The 21,117-nt window shown below is 36.4% G+C and overlaps 1 protein-coding gene across 3 annotated transcripts in view; it reads left to right on the forward strand.

Annotated features, from left to right (window-relative positions):
- RNF141 (ring finger protein 141) overlaps positions 1–21,117 on the forward strand; it is a 37,352-nt gene that overhangs the window by 12,582 nt on the left and 3,653 nt on the right. For all 3 annotated transcript variants that reach the window (XM_004751982.3, XM_004751983.2, XM_013055817.2), the window contains exons 3-5: positions 1,854–1,962; positions 10,078–10,259; positions 15,541–15,648. In XM_004751982.3, the coding sequence (XP_004752039.1) occupies positions 1,854–1,962; positions 10,078–10,259; positions 15,541–15,648 (399 nt within the window). The remainder of the gene's footprint in view (positions 1–1,853; positions 1,963–10,077; positions 10,260–15,540; positions 15,649–21,117) is intronic.

Raw genomic sequence — 21,117 nt, forward strand, 5'->3', positions numbered from 1 at the left:
GATTTCCTCTGAAACTAATAATACATTAATGTTAATTAATTGAATTTAAATTTTTTTAAAAGAATTTTAAAAATAAAAAGAAACAGTAGATATCATTCATTTAAAAAAAAAAAGGAGAAAGAAATCCTGTATGGATATATGGATGGATCCTGTATGAATATACATATAAATTCCTAGAAAATGAACTGTTAAGTATACACACTAAGTTTCTGGGAAATTGGTGAAAAGGGAGGCAGGAAAGGGAGATTGTACATTTTACTGTGTATAATTATGTATTGTCTGATCTTTTATAACAAAAATATAGTCATAAAACTCTGGCATTTTATTTATTTATTAAATTATCCAAATGGTAATATTTGAGGCATTACTTCTGGGACCATATTCTTAAGGAGTAAAAATGGATTAAGAATTTAATAGTATCGTGAATGGAATGCTTTTTTAAGTTTATTGTTTTGATTCTGATGAAGAGTAGTCAATGACATTTGCCATCCCTTTAGAGTTTTGGAACTTATCTACGTAAACCATCTGTTCTTTAAATTTTTGCCTTTTGGCTTTAAATGCCAGGTAAGTATGTCATGTAAAAGGATACACAAGGTAAGCTTACTGTGTAGTACAAAAATGACGGTAAAGAATATCTTCCTTTTATTTATTTAGCATAGGACCTTGACTGGATTTAGTTCTTAAAACTGATTTCCATGGGTCATATTTGGGCATTTCAACAAGGGCAGTGCTGCCTGAGAATTATAAAGCTAAATCTATACAGAAAAAGCATGGCTTAAAAAAAAGAAAAAGAAAAAGAAAAAGCATGGCTTGATAGCTAGAAATAGCTGGGTACTAGCGCAGATAAATTACTTCCACTGGCAGACTTTGCTACCTAGGGCTAGTTGCTTCATTGTCAGTGGCCTCTAGTTAGCTGTACATCGTTTAGTTCAAAGGTGATATCGCCACTGGTGCTCAACGAGAAATGTGACTAATGATAAAAGGGAGCCACAATACTTAAGTATATATTTGATCTAATTTAAATTGGCATTAATAAGAAGATACTGAATCATCTTCTAAAAGTTATATTTTTATGCTAGAATCCTATGGCTCTCTAAATTAAAATTACTCTGCTAGAGGAAAACAGCAAAGCTATATTTAAGGTGTCTCAAAATCATTTGTTTTGATCCAGTCCCAAATTGTAAAAAAAAAATTTCAGAGTGGTGTGTGTTGTTTAAATTAGGACTCAACCAAGAGTAAGATTTTTTCACACTTTATACATCTAAGGCAATAGTCAAAATGTAGGTAAGTGAAACTAGCTAAATTTCTTCTTTAAGTACCTGATTCCTTGGACATGTTTTTTCTAGATGTCTTTGTTAAACATTTAAAAAGCCGTTGAGAGAGGCACCTGGGTGGCTCAGTTGGTTGAGCAACTGCCTATGGCTCAGGTTGTGATCCTGGAGTCCTGGGATCGAGTCCCACATTGGCCTCCTGCTCAATAGGGAGTCTGCTTCTCCCTCTGACCCTACCTGGTGTCATGCTGTCTTTCTCATTCTCTCTCTTTCAAATAAGTAAAATCTTAAATAATAATAATTAATAATAAATAAAGTAAAAATCATTAAGAAAGGGCATAAAAAGATTTGTAAATATCCTGTCAGCTATGCTGTTGATGTTAAAAACTTAGTTGTATGTTTATAATCAAAACATTTCCATCCCAGTGTTTAAGAATCTACTATGATCATTATTGTTATCTGTCTCTGTATTTTCTTCAAATTTTTTTTCTCTGTTTTAAAGTGTTTCTTGAGTCTGGTTTCATAGCTCCATTGTTTTATAAGACTTTTCATAAAATTAGCAAATGTGTTTTCTCTTTGCAGAACTGCTAAAGTGGCTTCTGGCCAGGAAAAACATCTTCTCTTTGAGGTACAACCTGGGTCTGATTCCTCTGCCTTTTGGAAAGTCGTTGTACGTGTGGTCTGTACCAAGGTGAGAATGATAGAGACTTCCAACTCTGAACTTAAATTCTTTTGGTGATTAGAACCACATTTAATAGTGTAGTATACTAGAAGTAAATGTTAATAATTTGTTAATTATTAACATTTATTTGTAAAACTCTATAAAACACAGTTTTGTTAGTGTTATTGCCTTCCCAGTTAACTGTTGGAATCTCATTGGTTATACAGTTGCCATATGCAGAGATTTTTATAATCAAAGGAGGTGGTAGTAACTTACTACCTCTCTTTTCGGATTTTAGCTGGCTGTGGAATCCTAAGGTAATACCCTACTTAGCTCTAAGATGACTCCTTAAAAATTAAAGTTACCTTGGGAGATCATTTCTTTTAAGAAGAATAGTTTTTGTGTGATTTTTCATTTCTGTTTTTAGAAATATTTAAGTTACAGACTGGATTTTTCACCATCAGTGTACTGTCTTTTAGTTGGTTTTTAAATCTTAGGTGATTGAGTATTGCTAAAAAAACATAATAGCAGCTGTCATAGAGTATGAGTAAGACTCATCCACCAATGGGTAGATTAGAGAGGTGGTAATTAATCTTTTTGAGGCCATAAACCTTTTGTTGAAAATGAAGCAATGCATTTTATTAGGCCTTTTCCTACCCCAACTCCTGCCCTAAAGCCAACAATAAAACCACCCATATGCATTTAAATAATAAATTGAGCATTCATGAGTGCCCTGAATTCCATTCCTGATCAATCTGTAAAGAACTACTGGGTAAGAACATTTTTTTTTCTTTAGTGTCATGGACCCTGGAGGTTACCCAAATAATATGCCATGTTTTCCCAGTGGGTCGATTGCCAGTACTATGCTTTAAGTGTAGAAGGATTGATTAAGGATATTTGATCAAATTAGATGTTCTAATCAACTTAAGTAGTAAAAGAACTTTAAAGAGTTTAGAGAAGCAAAGACAGAGAGATGTTAATTCCATACTTGGCTAAGTGCCTGAAAGTGAATGGCACTTGTTAAAGTTTACAGTTGATTTAGAGAGAATACACAACATAGTTTAATACCATTTAGCTCGGTCTATCCACACTAAACATTTACTTATGTTGATTATTTTTTATAAACAAATAATGTATTATTAGCCCCAGGGGTACAGGTCTGTGAATCACCAGGTTGACACACTTCACAGCACTCACCATAGCACATACCCTCCCCAGTGTCCATAACCCCACCACCCTCTCCCTACCCCCCTCCCCCCAGCAACCGTCAGTTTGTTTTGTGAGATTAAGAGTCTCCTGCAGTTTGTCTCCCTCCAATCCCATCTTTTTTCATTTATTCTTTTCCTATTCCCTAGACTCCCCACATTGCATCTCCACTTCCTCATATCAGGGAGATCATATGATAGTTGTCTTTCTCTGATTGACTTATTTCGCTAACCTTAATACCCTCTAGTTCCATCCATGTCATCGCAAATGGCAAGATTTCATTTTTTTGATGGCTGCATAGTATTCCATTGTATATCTATACCACATCTTCTTTATCCTTTCATCTGTTGATGGATATCTAGGTTCTTTCCATAGTTTAGCTATTGTGGACATTCCTGCTATAAACATCCAGGTGCACGTGCCCCTTCGGATTACTACATTTGTATCTTTAGGGTAAATACTCAGTAGTGCAATTGCTGGGTTGTAGGGTAGCTCTGTTTTCAACTTTCTGAGGAACTGCCATGCTGTTTTCCTTATGTTGATTATTTTTAAATCCAAATGTTAAAGAACAATATGATAGCTGTCAGAGAACCATCATTAAAAATTTTTGTATTTATTACAGAGGTAGCTAATGTGGTACTAGTGTGGGCAGCAGTGTAACTTTATACAGTGTATAATATGTTACAAATCATAGTAACAGAACTCACACTGAAATACTGACAACTTGATCCAACATCCTGTTTGCTATTTATACTTGGATTCCTAGACTCAAAACTTGTATACCAACCACATATTATGTCCATTTTCTGGGGTTTTTTGCTTGTTTTTGTTATTGGGTTTATATTATATTTATATTAAATTCATTAGGGTTTTTTCTTTTTACAGTGTTATTAATTCACATACTCTCTAAAGAACTCTGGGAATCCTCAGCTTTTGACTTTGCAAAGGAATAATGTAAAGAAGAAATGAAGAACTGAGCTAAAAACCTGTAAAGTATATTCAGACAGGCTCAGTATCTTCCATACTCCCATCATCCCACAGCTGCAAATTTACATGGCACATAATGTTCAGGATTATATGAAAGTAAACTTCAAAGGACACAAGGGTGAATTTATAAGAACTCTAGCCGTAAAGGTTGTTTCTGAAAAACAAACATTCTAGCTCCTTTTCTTGCCTTATCCATAGTAATTAGCTCTCTGATCTTGTCAATTTTCTCTCTACCAGGTTTCACTTTCAGATTATCCATAAAACAGATTCCATGCCCTGTAGGGGGCTGTAACTATAGTTCAGGCTTCTCTTCTCATCCAGATTACCTTAGATTCTGTGATTAATCACCAGACTTCCAGACTCTTCTCTTAATTCTAAGATAACCTTTCTAAAGCACAGCTCTCATCAGATCACTTTCCTGGCTAAAACTCAGCAGCAGTTCTTCACTGGCGACAAAATAGTCCCAGCTTGTTGACCTGACATTCAAGGTCCTGAACAATCTACCAACCTAGACTATTTTTTCTGTTTCAGTTACCACTATCACCTTTTGCACTCCAGTCTCACCAGGGTTAACTAATTGAAGGTTGTATAGCTGTTACTTTCCCACCCGGTGGGAAATGAGCCTCTGCTCATTGGTTCCTTCAGCTAGAAAGTCCATTCCTCTCTCATTTAAATTGCTATTGGTTACAAGTCAGAAAACTCCTGTTACACTAGTTTAAAGAAGAACACTATGTATTTTCTCACTTTTTAAGAAATCCTTATACAAAGTGGCTCCCAGATTGGTTAATTCAAAGACCTAGCAGATCCCTCTTCTCAGTTTATTGGATCACTATCAGCTCGTGTCCCCTTCTTATACATTGACCCAAGAGCTACAATTACCATGATTGGTTTAGGTTAGACTAACAAGGACTGACTTGAGTCATTTCAGGGAGTGAGAGACACAAAAACAAAATCAGGGCTCTGCTGGCAATGAAAAGTGGGAATGGCTTGTGGGTAATCAGGTGATAGTTTCTCCCACATCTTTTTATTCCTGCATGGTTAGACTTAATGTCTCTAAAGGTCCGACTCAAATACCATCTCATCCATAAAGTCTTCCTCAATAGAAATTCTCTTGCCTCTTCCAAACTCCAATAGCATTTTATTATACTTCATAAACTAAATTCTACATTAAGAATAAAATTATTTAGGTTCTAAGCTCCCCTAGTAAACAGTAAGTTCCCGAGGGCAGGAGCTCTGTCTAGATTTATCCTTTTATCTCTTATGGCCTGTACTGCTTTGCATCTGGTAGGAACTCAGTATATGTTGAGTGAACAAAAATCTGTAGAAGTACTCTCATTTTAAATGACTGAGATAGGCTGAAGTTTTCCTTGTTGATTGATACAGTACAATACCTAAATTACATTCTCTCTCCATCTTTACCTCATAAAGTACTCAGCTCATGTTGAAGACGCAAGTATAAACTGTAGATAACTGTGGGAATATGAATATCAGGCTTCCGAACCCTTGGTATTCTGTTACTCCTCTTTGGCAAACATAGGATTAATATTTAAGATGTTAATTTACTGTTAGTCAAATTCCTGTCACCTCAGTATCTCTAACCATTACATCTGTATGCACTTAAACATCTTCCCTAAGATTCTAAATAGAAAAGCACAAATATTAAAGACCTATACAGGGGTGCCTGGGTGCTCTGTCAGTTAAGCATCTGACTTTTGATTTCGGCTCAGGTTATGATCTGAGGGTCATGGGATCATGCCCGGCATCAGGCTCCACGCTGACAGAGTCTACTTGAGATTCTCTCTCCCTCAGTAGGCAGGCAGAGTTCTCATTTGTGTAATTTTTTTTGATTTTTAGATCTACTCCAAAGAAGTGTTTTATTTGCATTCCCTAGGTTCTTAATGAAAGAATCTATGAGAAGTCAATGTTAACATTAGGAAAAAAATTGAAATCCTATAGGAAAACCTGATTGAGAGGAAATTTCTAATTTCTTAATCTTAAGCAACTAAACAATTGTACTATAACCTTCTGTATTTACAAAAAGACCTTTTCTTTACTGTCATCGGCTATCATTATTACCCTCAAACAATATTTAATTCATTATAAAAAATAATCTAAATGATGTTTGAATGAAATATTTTGTGGGAATAATATTAGAAAAATTAATGGGTTAATTAAAATTATAGACGAAGATGGCTATTAAGAAACTTCATAAATTATACTATTTTCATCCATCTTGTTACTTAGACCAAAACCGTGGCGCCAGCCATCCTTGTCTTCTCTTTTTTTCTCCTATCCCACAGTCAATCCATAAATGAATCCTGATGGGTTTCTCTTCAAAATATATTCAGAATCTGGCCAGTTGTCACTATCTCCACTACTACTGCCCTATTCTTAGCAACCATCATCTCTCACAAGGCTTATGCTAATAACCCCCTAACTGGTCTCCCTGCTTCTGCCCTTGCCCCCATAATTCTGTCTAGTCTCAGCACAGCAACCAGTCTGTTCCACATATAATCTGAAATGAAATCAAATCATATTAGTCCTTGGCTCAGAACTCTCCAGTGACTTTCCATGCACTTATAATAAAAACCAAAATTAGTACTATGATTAGTGAAGTCCTATATGTTCTGTCTCACCTCATTCCCTACCCTTATCCTCTACCACTCTCATTCCCTCTCTCATTCTAGTCCAGCCCCCCTGCACTCCTGGCTGGACTCCTCGTGTTCCTCACCTAGTGCACTTCTGTGCACTTCGAAATATTCTTCCAACCTGGAATGATCTCTCCCCCGATACTCAAATGACTCATTCCTGCTCCTTTTCCAGTTCTTAAATATCACCTTCTCTGTGAGGCCTTCCCTACAACCCTTCAGTGTATCTTCTCCATTTAATTTCCTCCATAACACTTATTTCCATTTCATCTGATCTGTACTTTGTCTCTCCTGCCTATAGTGTAACCTCCGTTAGGGCAGAGATTTTGTTTATACACAGTAGGCCACCAGTGCCTAGAACAGTGCACACAGTACATAGTTATGTGCATAATATCCATATAATGGGTACTTAGTAAATATTCGTTGCATGAATCCTATGATTATAGTAGCTTAGTTTGATCAATCTTGCTATTAAATACCAAGTTTATAGGAATTATTCCCTTATTTCTTCCAAACTCTGCAGTTCCAAAGGAGGTCTCGTCTATTTTCCTCAGCTCTGAAAGTCGGTTGTAATGGCCTCTATGATTTCCTGTCACCTTTGATTCTCTATTCTTGTCCTCTATCTCACATATAATCTTTTATTACAAAGAATCTTACATATTTGCATCTCCAGATAAATTTTACCTTCCCAAAATGTCATCAGTTTTAGAGATTGTTCCACTATCTTCACAGTACGGAATCTGACTCATAATTGATTCTTAGTTTTTTTCTCACTGCCTTCTCAAATAATAAACAGGTGATACATGTTAGTTACAACTATTATTATTTTCACTCCAAATTGAAATGTTGATATAATTTTTTTAAAATGTAACCTATCTACTTCACCTTCCTATATGCCCAGTTCCATGAACACATTTCAAAACCTACTCTGGGGGCGCCTGGGTGGCTCAGTGGGTTGAGCCGCTGCCTTCGGCTCAGGTCATGATCTCAGGGTCCTGGGATCGAGCCCCGCATCAGGCTCTCTGCTCAGCAGGGAGCCTGCTTCCCTCTCTCTCTCCCTCTCTGCCTGCCTCTCCATCTGCTTGTGATTTCTCTCTGTAAAATAAATAAATAAAATCTTAAAAAAAAAAAAAACCTACTCTGCACAATTTTAAGGCCTTCTCCCCCTCTTCTTGCATTCATTTCTTTGTAAATTTTTTCTGATATTGTTTGTCCTGTTAACTTTGATATGTACTTAGTAGATTTCATTGCTTCTGTTCCCATAGTCTTCCTTACTATCTCCTGTGCTAAAAAAACAGTCTTTGCACCACACCCAGTGCTCCATGCAATATGTGCCCTCCTTAATACCCACCACCGGAACAATGAATACTGTTAACGCTGCAGAGAAATTTAAAAAAAAAAGAAAGAAAGAAAGAAAGAAACACTTAAAAAAAATACAGAAAATATTTGAAGAAGAAATAACCAAAAATTTTCCAAATTTGACTAAATTTGGCATATAATAGGTGAAAGAACCCATAACCAGCTGACCCACACTGCAAGAAATCTAAAAGGAGGTCCTTAAGGCAGAAGAAAAATCATACTAGATGGAAATATATATCTACACAATGGACAATGAGTACTAGAAATGTTAGCTATGTCAAAAATTTAAGAATATTTTCTGTTATTAAAGTTTCTTTGAAAGATAATTGATTTTTAAACAAAAATAATATGAATGTAGTTCAGAGTTTATAACTTGCACAAAGGGAAAATGCATGCCAACAAATGCATAAAAGTAAAGGGGGGGAGAATGAAAGTGTACTGTTTAAGGCTATCATAGCTGAAGTGTCATACCATCACATCAATGTAGACTGGTGAGATAAAGATGCATAGCTATAAAGCATAAAGCAATAAACCATATAGCAGTTACTAAAATAACATAGTAGAGATCATAAGTAGTGAGTTAACTAAGAAAATAAAATAACATGATGAATGGCTAAAATGAATAATTATAATAATAGATTACATATATATATGAAATTGAATATTATAATGAGTAAAGTGAAGTATATTTACACAATGGAATATTGTAAAGCAAGGAGAATAAAGCATACTATATGTAATAATATAGATGAAAAAAAAAAGTCTTTAACATCTCTAGCCTGTCACTGATTACTTCAGGTTCTTCCAAGAACAGTCCCCTTTCAACCCTATTTACTTTGATTACTTCAAAAGAAAATATATGACCCACTCTATGACTCCCGAAGTCTTATGAAAGCAGTAGTTTCTCTCCTTACCTTGTACCTCACACTTGCCCCAAATATATCCTCACATTAAGAATGTAAGCTCCAGGGATTTGTGTGGGTGGCTCAGTTGGTTAAGTGTCTGCCTTCGGTTCAGGTCATGATCCCAGGGGCCTGGGATTGAGTCCTGCATTGGGCTCCTTGCTCAGCGGGGAGCCTGCCTCTCCCTTTCCCTCTGCCATTCCCCCCAGCTTGTGCTCTCTGACTCTATCTCTCTGTCAAATAAAAACAATCTTAAAAAAAAAAAAAAAAAAGAATGTAAGCTCAAGTGAGGAGAGGTACAATCTGTAGGCCACTGGTTCTACTTCGTATTAAATGAATTTTTTGCCAAAACAAAGAGGGGTGCTTGCCAAAATGCAAAATAGCCTCCTGGGAAGAATTCAACCACTTTTTGTTAATATTTACTTTAATGTAATTTTCTTGCTTTAGTTTGGAAATTCTAGCAAAAACTAGAACTTATGATATTCAAGAAAACTAGTAGTTTCAAGTATAGTAGAATGGCATGTGAGTGTTGGATTCAAATCTTTTAGTTAAATTCTTTAAGAAATTAAAAAGAATTGTCAATACTGATCTCTCAAATTCATTTTTTAGGTCTGGGAGAGTTATCTGACCTCATCAACTCTAAACAGAGTGATGCCTAATCAACCCTACAGGGTTATTTTGAGTATCAAATGAGATAAATGTGTGCAAGTACTTTGAACTCCACTCACTTGCTCAGACTCTTTCTCTTGTTAGGTAATTTGCAAACTTTGAAAACTTTTATTTCCTACGGTGATTGACTAAATTTTTGTTCCCCCTTTTGGGGAAAAATTGACCAGAGAAGAGGGATGGGTGAATTAGGTGATGGAGATTAAGGAGGACACTTGCGATAAGCGCCAGGTGTTGTATGTAGTAAATTCTACACTGACATTAATATTTCACTGTATGCTCACTAACTGGAATTTAAATAAAAACTTTTAAAAAATGGCCAGAGAAATTATGAACTTTTTTTCTTCTTTCCCTTTTTTTTTTAATTTTATTTTTAGATCAACAAAAGCACTGGCATTGTAGAAGCATCACGGATCATGAATTTGTACCAGTTTATTCAGCTTTATAAAGACATCACAAGTCAAGCATCAGGAGTATTGGCCCAGAGCTCCACTTCTGAAGACCAAGATGAAAACTCATCATCTGTAACATCTTGTCAGGCTAGTCTTTGGATGGGAAGGTATAGAATGCATAAGAACCATATTTCTCTTGTTTTCTAATACACAAGCTACTGAAATTGCAGTAATACGTTTGCTGGTCCCCTTGTGATTTCTGAATCACATTACTTTTTATCTCAGTTGTATTGTATCCCAGATAAGCTTTTGGATTATTCTGTGCTTCAGGATGTTTTTAGAATGCTAAATTAAAGAAAAATTAAAGTGGCTCACACCAGCTAATGTTTCTTTTAATCCAGTTTCCATGAATGCACTCTCCACTCTACATGCTTGAATTTAATAACAGAGGATATTAATATCTCTCTTATAATAGGTATTTATGTTATTAGACAGTCAAAGCTTTTCAGGGAATTAGGTCTAAGAATCTGGCAAAATCATTCCAGTTTTCCTTTAAAATATCTGACTAATTGGAGCATTAAAAATTGTAAATATTGGCAGACCATTCAGGAATGAAAAAGTTGGTGTATGAACTGCATATACTGAATTACCAGAAGGAAATGAAATCAGCCAGAGTTTTCTTTGATGGCACTTGTTTACTCAGGCCTAATGTATTATTGTTCTATCTAAACTTTCTTTTCCTTCTCTGTAATGCTCTTGGCATGTGAAAGCTTCCACCTGTTGCCATTTGACAACCATGACCATAATTTAAATTGTAAATGCCTCATTGGAAAAAGTCTTACGTGGGTCCAAACATGTTGACATCCTGTCTTATTGTCATACTGAATGGACAGCAAAAATCTGTATTGACAGTATTTTTTACCTTAAAATTAAGAATATGCTTAGCAAGAATTTCTCTTTTATTGCTTGATTTACAGTTGCATTTTCTGGTCCATTCTTAGCCAACTGGTTTCCAAAACTATATTGTGGTAAATCTATATCTTCATTTGTTATTTTCTGTTTATCATTATAGGATTGTTTGGTTTTCTGGGTTTGGGCTGTACAAGTGGTACTGAAATGCCAAGTGAGTTTTAGAACATGATAGGCAGTGTTTAGGGTTTAATTTTCTGTATTTTGTAAAGTTAATCTTTCACAGACAGGTGTCTGATTTTCTGCTTTTCTTCCTCTCCCTGTTCAGAATGGCAGTTTTTGTTGTTGTTGTTGTTGTTGTTGTTGTTGTTGTTATTGTTTTGTTTTAAGTATCTTGAAAGCTGAGAATAGGACTTACCAGGATATTTAAATTGTGTGGTAGCAAATGAAAGTAATACTTTTTTCTTGTTGTAGTCATCTCAATGAAAGAGGTAAGGGTGTTATCCCTGGAAACTCAGTGCCTCATTGGTAGATTAGGGCTGCTTCTTGCCTTTGTATGTTTTTTGGTTTTGAGTTCTACCCTGATACTCTAGTTCATAGAAAAACAGACTTTTCAAGTTGAAGGTGTTTTAAAGGATATTTATTTGGTTTAGTCTTCTATCTCATACATGTGTTTGTTAATGGTACATTTATTGAGTACTTACAGTGTATTGAGCGTTTTGATGAGTGCTTTACATATAAACTCATTAAATCCTCAAAACAACCCCATGGGGATACAATTACTGGCCCATTTCAGAGAATCTGAGGTTTAGACAAATAAATGACTTGGCTAGAAATTAACCTAGCTGAGAGTCACATTCAGATGAGGCTGGCAATACAACCATGCCCCTAACCTCTGCATTATTACTCTCTAATGAGTAAAGACTGTACCACAGAGCTTCTTAAACTTTGTAGTCAGTGGTTTCGAGGAGGAGCTGGAGAGTCCGTCAAGCTCCCACATGGAGTCACTGCTGCTGATCCACCAGTAAGACTTTGAGTAGTAGTCTTGTCACATTTTGTCCAGCTCTACTTGAACATCTGAAGGTATATGGGACTCAGTGCCACACAAACACAAGCACTAATCACTGTGAAATGTTCCCTTTCGCATTATATTCCTCAGGACAGCTAAAATCTGACTCTCTCAAGGCAGCATAGCACAGACTCTAGAACAAAATTGCCTGTGTTCAAATCCTGGCTCTACTCCTGTGTGACTTTGGACAAGTTATTGAGCAATTTTTTCTCTTTTCCCTCATTTTTTTAAGAGAGGATGATAACAATAATACCTGCTTCATAGGATTCTTGAGAGAACTAAGTGAGTCAAGATATGAAAAATGCTTACAACAGGGCCTGGCATGTAATAATATGTAAGAGTTCACTGTTATTATTTTTTTCATTATTTTAAATTTACTACTGTATTCTTATTTCAGTAGCAGTGCCCTCTGGATCCCACCAAACAAATCTGTTCTCTCTTCAGCCCTTCAAATATTTGAAAACATTAATCAAATTCTCACTGGTCCCCTGTTCTGCAGGATGAGCACCCCCACTTCCTTTGGCCTTTGTTCTCTGGGTCTCTTTCCTATCCCAGAAGCTTTCCTGGAAAATCCTTTATCTGTCAATATATCTTTCAGGGTAGAGGGCATAGAACTCAATATTCCATTCTACAAGCAGTGTAACAAGGACAACTAGAGCAAGACCCTTTCTCCTTCCTTCTTCTAGTTCGTGTACTGCTAGGAAGGTAGCAAGAAATCAAGTGAACATTGTACAGGTTCTGCTGGCTGCTTCTGTGTTTCCTGTGCTTTCTTTTACTTCTGTCCAGAGCAGTGCTCTTCTTCACAGCCTTCTAACCTTCAGAACTCTGTCCCTCTTTTTGGATTCAGTTAAGTCTTTGCTACTGACACATCCTTAGCCAAATTGTAAGCTGCTCAAAAGCAGAGACCCCAGTTTATCTGGGTCTGGTCCAGAATGTAGCACCTAAGAGATACGGAAACATTGAACCGAATAGATCTAGAAAATGAGGTGTGTGTCCATCTACATTTCATTCAGTTTCCCCACTTTGATTCAGGGGCTTCCTTCTTTTGCCTGGAGGTTTAACCTATCACCCACATCCTAACGATTTGTCTTTTGTAATGTCCCTTTACTGGTCGCTATCTCCCAAGTGAATTGCTGAAGTAAGGATCTGAATGATTTTCCTCCCTCTAGAATGTCCCATACTGCATTCCCAATTAGTCTTCCTAAATACTATTTCAGTGGGGATTCACTTTTCTTTTGATCAAACTCTGATTCTAGTTTGCCAATCAGAATAAGTTTAAGCATATTTTGACATTCAGGGATCAGATTGTTACATATATACTCCAGAAGTATTTTTTTTCCTACCTCACCAACTTTTATTCACCCACAATGTCCTCTGTCAAAGGTATGTCACTTTTCAACCTCATCTTTCCAACAGATTTGAAATGCTCATTAATACTCATTTGTTCCTTCTTAGTTAGCACTTACTACTTGCATATTTGACATTTGCTTATATTCTTTCTTATGTTCAAATTGACAAATTTTAAAGTGGTAATTCGTGTGTGTGTGTGTGTGTGTGTGTGTTCAGTTAGCCACTGTATAATACATCATTAGCTTTTGATGTAGTGTTAGTGATTCATCAGTTAAGTATAATACCCAGTGCTCATCATAGCATGTGCCCTCCTCAATACCCATCACCCTGTTATCCCCTCCCCCAACCCTCCTATCCTCTGAAACTCTCAGATTGTTTCTCAGGGTCAATAGTCTCTCATAGTTCATCTCCCTCTCTGATACCACCCCCCCCCCGCTTTGGATTTCCCTCCCTTACCCTGTGGTCCTCTGTGCTATTGGTTATATTCCACGTATGAGTGAAACCACACGATAATTGTCTTTCTCTGCTTGACTTACTTCACTTCACTTCACTTCGACATAATCCCATCCAGGTCCACTGATGTCGATGCAAATGGTGGGTATTCATCCTTTCTGGTGGCTGAATAATATTCCATTGTGTATATGGACTACCTCTTCTTTATCCATTCATCTGTTGAAGGGCATCTTGGCTCCTTCCACAGTTTGTCTATTATGGACATTGCTGTATGAACATTGGGGTACCTGTGCCCCTTCTTTAAACCACCTCTGTGGTTTTGGGGTAAATACCTAGTAGTACAATTGCTGGGTCGTAGAGTAGCTCCATTCTTAACATCTTGAGGAACCTCCATACTGTTTTCCAGAGTGGCTATACCAGCTTGCATTCCCACCAACTACAGTGGTATTTCAATGTCTTGTATATAGTAGTACAAGCACAGCGGGGAATCAAAACGTCAGAGATACCTTCTGCCTTTAAGAAGTTTATAGTCTAGTGACTATACTTTGAAACATTTCGTTTTTGCATACTTATGAAAGTGATACATGCTTGATAAAGAAAACCTAAAAACTGTAGAACAACATGAAGGATAAAAGCAGATTAAAATCACTTTAAGAAACATTTATTGAGAGGGGTGCCTGGGTGGCTCAGTGGGTTAAAGCCTCTGCCTTCGGCTCAGGTCATGATCTCAGGGTCCTGGGATCGAGCCCCGCATCGGGCTGTCTGCTCCGCGGAGAGCCTGCTTCCTCCTCTCTCTCTGCCTACTTGTGATCTCTGTCTGTCAAAAAAATAAAAAGAAAAAAAGAAACATTTATTGAGAACCTAAGACAAACTGTCTGTATTCAAAGAACTTTGAGTTAGTAGCTAGACCAATTAGCAGCCAATTAAAATGCAATATATTTTTTAATGCAATATTTTAAAGTCCTTTAATTTAGGCAAATATTGGTTTTGAGAGCGGAGAGAAGATATTCTGAGCTGAGTTACTTGGGTTAGAGTTTACCAGACTCACAGGGGTATTCCAGGAAAAGGAAATACCACATGCAAAGGCACTTTGCTGACTTGGGGCTGCTGAACACTGGGGCTGGAATAGAAGGTTCAATATCTCTTCCCAAGATGAAAGAGCTCCTTAAGGACAGAGAAAGATAGGAAGCAAACTTCCTATCTTTTGTATTTCCTATAGCCCCAATTATTCAGATTAAGTTATTCTTTCATGTATATGCCCATTATCAGCATCAGCATGGTAATGTCCAAGGGCAAAGTTCATATTTTAGAGAGCTTTGTATTCTGCATGGCAAATAAGTCTTCTGACAGTTGAGTTCATTTATATAAATGTGATATGATTAAGATGGACTATTATTTTCAGAAAGACGAGTATTTCCAGTTTTTCTTTGTATATTCTTTTTGATCTTCACAGTATTTATGACCCAGCCTTTCTTTATGAAATTTGTCCCTCTTAGTACTTCTTCCCTAAACATATTTGTTAACCCTAAAATTTAGTCTGATTTTGCATGAGTCATGTTTTGCTTTATATTGAGGGTTACATTGGTTTTTGATAATGCTTTCTAAGGCATTGGAGACAAAGTTAAAGCATAATGACAACAGAGAAGATTTATGCTTTCACATTGCAGGGTGAAGCAGCTGACTGATGAGGAGGAGTGTTGTATCTGCATGGATGGTCGAGCTGACCTCATCCTGCCCTGTGCTCACAGCTTTTGTCAGAAATGCATTGATAAATGGTAAGTTATCTGCTGCTGTCATGGGATAGGCAAAGGTCAAACGAGAAAGTGTATATGAATAAACTCCAAAAAATACAAAAATATTGTATTTAAGTATAAGATTTTGTTCTTTAGTACTTTGAATTGTATGACATGCTTCCTTCTTTGTTTAAAAATACTTTTATATTTAAAGTTTATAAAATTTGGCAATGTGTCTTAGCTTTGGCAGTTTACTATTGGTCTAAGATTTGTGCCTGACTTGGGCGCCTGGGTGGCTCAGTGGGTTAAGCCGCTGCCTTTGGCTCAGATCATGATCTCAGAGTCCTGGGATCGAGTCCCGCATCGGGCTCTCTGCTCAGCAGAGAGCCTGCTTCCCTCTCTCTCTCTCTGCCTGCCTCTCCATCTACTTGTGATTTCTCTCTGTCAAATAAATAAATAAAATCTTAAAAAAAAAAATCTTTAAAAAAAAAAAAAAAGATTTGTGCCTGACTTGAGTCTAGAATCACGAATTTCCCTCTTTGTTTTTCTCCTCATTTCTGTATTTTTCCTCTATCTTTGATTAAAAGGAATAATATGAATCATTGAATACTGATTATTGGACCGGGAGGGAACTTTAGAGATCAGCTAGTCAAGTTCATTATTTTATAAAATAAGAATGAAGCATTTAGATGACTTTATAATTGACATACCATAAACTACATACATTTAAAGTATAATTTGATACATTTTGACACATGTACACACCCATAAAAAAAAAATCACAACTATAAATGAACAAATTCATCACCCCAAAAGTGACTCTGTGCCTCACTGTAAAGTCTCCTTCCCAGCCCTTCCTTCCAGTCCCCAGATAAGGATTAATCTGCTTTCAGTCACTACAAAAATAATTGGGATTTTCTAGAATTTTTATAAATTAAATCATACAGCATGTGCTCTTTTTTTTCATTCAGTGTAATTATTTTGAGATTTATCCACGTTGTAGCATGTTACCAGTAGTTTCCCCTTCTTTTAGGATTTTATTTATTTATTTTTGGAGAGAGATAAAGAGCATGAGTGGGAGGAGGGGCAGAGGGAGAGGGAAAATGAGAGAATCCCGATCTCATGACCCTGAGATCACAACCTGAGCCAAAATCAAAAGTTGGATGCTCAATGACTAAGCCGCCCAGGTTTCCCACAGAAGCTCCCTTTTTTTGTTGCTGAGTAATATTCATTGTATGATATACCACAGTTTATTTATCTAGTCACCTGTTAAGGACATTGGGTTGTTTCCGATTTTTGGCTATTACAAATGAAGCTGCTATATACATTTGTAGGCAAGTCTTTTTACGGACATTTATTTTGGGGTTTTTGTTTTTGTTTTGTTGTTGTTGTTGTTGTTGTTAAATTCTTAGAAGTAGAATGTCTAGATCATGTGGTGGGTATATGTTTAACTTTTTAAGAAACTGCCAACTGTTTTCCAAAGTGGTTGTACCATTTTGCATTCCCACCAGCAATGTCTGAGGGTTCTAATTGTTCTACAACTTTGCCTATACTTAATAGGGTCAATCTTTTTTTTTTCTTTCTTTTTTTTTTTTTTAATTTTTTTAAAAGATTTTATTTATTTATTTGACAGACAGAGATCACAAGCAGGCAGACAGGCAGGCAGAGAGAGGGAGAGGAGGAAGCAGGCTTCCTGCAGAGCAGAGAGCCCGATGCGGGACTTGATCCCAGGACCCTGAGATCACAACCTGAGCCAAAGGCAGCGGCTCAACCCACTGAGCCACCCAGGCGCCCCAATCTTTTTTTTTTTTCTTTATTTTTATTTAATTTTAATTCCAGTATAGTTAATAACAGTGTTAGTTTCAGATGTGCAATATAGCAATTCAACAGTTTCATATACTACTCAGTACTCATCAACATAAGTGTGCTCTTAATCCCCTTCACCATTTCACCCATTCCCCACCCATACCTCTCTGGTAAGTATGGTCAGTCCTTTTAATTTTAGCCATTCTAATAGATGTGTAGTGTTGTCTCATGATAGTTATAGTCTATTTTTCCCTACAGACGGATGATGTTGAGCATCATCGTATATGCTAAATCTGTATGTCTTCTTTGGTGAAGTGTCCATTCACATCTTTTGCCCATTTTTTTATTGGATTGTTTTCATATTAAGTTTTAGAGTTCTTTCTGTATTGTGAATACATGTCCTTTATCAGATATTTGACCAGCAAATATATTCTCCCACTTTGTGGTTTGTCTTTTCATTCTCTTAAGAATGTCTCTGAAAGAGTAAAAGTTTTTAATTTTGATGATGTCCAGTTTATCAGTTTGTGATTTATGCACAGTGATTTATCTAAGAAATCTGTCTAACCCGGGTCATAAGGATTTTCTTCTGTTCTTGGGAAGTTTGATAGTTTTAGGTTTTACATTTAGGTCTATGATCCATTTTGAGTTACTTTTTTGTATATAGCTTGAGGTACCAATTAAATTTCTTTTTTTTGCCTATGGCTATCCAGTTGCTCTAGCACGTTTTGTTGGAAAGACTTTCTTTTCTTCCCTAAATCGCCCCTTCACCTTTATTGGAAGTCAGTTGTTGAAATACACATGGGTCTATTTCTGGACTCTGTTCTGTTCCATTGATCTGTTTATTTCATACCAATACCACACTACCTTGATTAATGTAGCTTTCTGGATCTAAGTCTTAAAATCAGGGACTGTGAGTTCTTCTTTAGTTTGTTCTTCTTTGTCATTTTATTCTGATTCTTTTGCATTCAGAATGAGTTTTAGAATCAATCTCAGTATCCACCAAAAAAACCTGTAAAGGTTTTGCATTAAGTAAATAGATCAATTTGGAAAGTATTGACTTTTTAACAATATTGGGTCTTTCAGTCTGCAAACAGTATACATCTCCATTTATTTAAGTCTTCTTGCATTTCTCTCATCAGTTTTTGTAGTTTTCAGTATTGCATATCTTTGACAGATTTATCCTTAATTATTTTGAATTTTATACTATTTTAAATATATTTTTTATTTCAATTCCTGATCATTTGTTGCTAGTGTATAGAAATACATTAGACTTTTGTGTATCAATCTTGTATTCTACGAACTTTTACTAAGTCCATTTACTAGTTCTGATAGCTTTTCTGTAGATTTCATAGGACTTTCTTGAATGTCTGAACATCCTTTTTCAAAGATAATTTTTTCTGGATATAGAATTCTAGACTGATAATGTTTTTCTTTCAGTACTTTAATGATGTTGCTCCACCCTCATTTTTCTTGCCTTGTTTCCCATGAGAAATATGCTATCACACTAATCTTTTTTCCTCTGTAGGTAATCTTGTCTTTTTTTTTTTTTTAAGATTTTATTTATTTGGGAGAGAGAAATCATGGGGGTGCAGAGGGGAAGGGAGAGAGACAAGCAGGCTCCCTGCTGAGCACAGAGCCCAACGTAGGGCTCAATCCCAGGGCCCTGAGATCATGACCTGAGCTGAAACTAAGAGTTGGAGGCTTAACTGACTGAGCCATCCTGGCACTCCTGTTAATATTGCCCTTTTTCCTGTGGCTGCTTTTTTCTTTATCATTGATTTGAGCAGTTTAATTATGATATGCCTTTCAGTAGTTTTCTTCGTGTTCCTTGTGCATAGGGTTCATTGAGCTCCTTGGATTGGTGGGTTTACTGTAATACCAATTTTGAAAAATTTACAGCCATTATTTTCTTAAAATTTTTTTTTCTGTCCTCTCCCTTCTTCTTGGACTCCAGTTACACACATATATTAGACCATTTCTAGTTGTCCCACAACTCACTCTTGCTATTTTCCTTTTTGAAGTCATTTTCTCTGTATTTCATTTTGAATAGTTACAATTGGTCTGTCTTTTCCAACTCACCAGTCTTTTTTTCTGCAGTGTCTAACTTGTCATTAGTTCCATTCAGTCTATTTTTTACTTCAGACATAGTTTTCATGTCAAGAAGTTTGATTTGAGCTTTTAAAATATCTTCCATGTCTCTACTTCATATGTTGGGTCTTTCCTCCAGTGTTTTTAATACAGAGAATACAGTTATGATAACCATTAATTTTCTCGCCTGCTTGTTCTAACATCTGTATCTGCTCTGGATTGGTTTTGATTGATTTTTTTCCTCTTTATTTGGGGTTGTATTTTTCTGTTTCTTTTTATGCCTGGTAGTTCTTGACGGAGTACCAAACATTGTGATTTTTACCTTTTTGGGTACTAGGTATTTTTGTATTCCTATAAATATCCTTGAGCTTTGTTCTTGAATATAGTAACTTGGAAACAGTTTGATCCTTTTGGATCTTGCTTTTGTGATTCATTAGGCAGGACCAGAATAGTGTTTAGTTGAGAGCTACTTATGCCCCACTAACGAGGCAGGACCCTTCAGAGTCACTCTGCTCAATGCTCCAGGAGTTAGGAAGCTTTCCAGTCTGTCTGGTGAGAGAAGGCAATATCCCAAACCCTGTGTGAGTTTTGGGTACTCTTCCTTCAAGTCCTTTTGGATGATTCCTGAGCCTCAAGTAGTTTCCTTACATGCAAATGTACTCTAGGGGGAACTTCAGTAGATTCCAGAATTCTCCCTTTGTGCAGCTTTCTGCACTTAAGTACTTCAGTACTCTGTCCTATGAACTCTAGCTGCCTTGGCCTCCTGAGAGTCTCAGCTGTGTCTCTGCAACTCAGAGAGTCTGCCAGGCTTCATCTGGGCTTCTCCTGCTTGCTCCACAGCCTAAAAACTCTCAAGGCAATAAGTTAGTGATTGGGGCTCACCTTCTTGCTTCTCATCCTCAGGGATGTCTGTCCTGTGTTGTTGATGATGTCCAGTGTTGAAAGTCTTGTTTCATGTTTATTTCCAGTGTTTTAATTAATTGGGAAGATAAATTTGGTCCCTTTTGGCCAGAAGCAAAAGTTAACCATCAAAATTGTGACTTTTATGCACAGAGAAGAACATATAATTATCTTAATAAAATATCTCTGAGGAACCAGAAATGAATCTGAATAATATATGCCAGCTCTAGCTTTCACATTTAGTTTTTGGAACAGATTTCTAAATTTTTGTACAAAAGCCAAAGCAATTGATATAATTTAATTACTTTGGTCTCAGATTTCACTGTGAAATGAGGAGAAAAACATTTTCCCTGCATGACATGTTTCTGGCTCAAATGTGGTATTTTTGAAATTTCCAAAATAATATTTGTCAAGACAAAAAAAAAATCCCTTCAGAAAACATAATCTCATTCAAGTGATCATATATAAGTTCTTTCCCTATTGGAATAATTATTCTGCATTTAAGATTCATCTTCTGGGGCGCCTGGGTGGCTCAGTGGGTTAAAGCCTCTGCCTTCGGCTCAGGTCATGATCTCAGGGTCCTGGGATCGAGCCCCACATCGGGATCTCTGCTCAGCAGGGAGCCTGCTTTCTCCTCTCTCTCTGCCTACTTGTGATCTCTGTCTGTCAAATAAATAAATAAAATCTTAAAAAAAAAAAAAAAAGATTCATCTTCTA

Source organism: Mustela putorius, unplaced genomic scaffold (genome assembly GCF_011764305.1).
Source record: "Mustela putorius furo isolate JIRA1106 unplaced genomic scaffold, ASM1176430v1.1 tig00003859_pilon_pilon_pilon, whole genome shotgun sequence".
Lineage (NCBI taxonomy): Eukaryota > Metazoa > Chordata > Mammalia > Carnivora > Mustelidae > Mustela > Mustela putorius.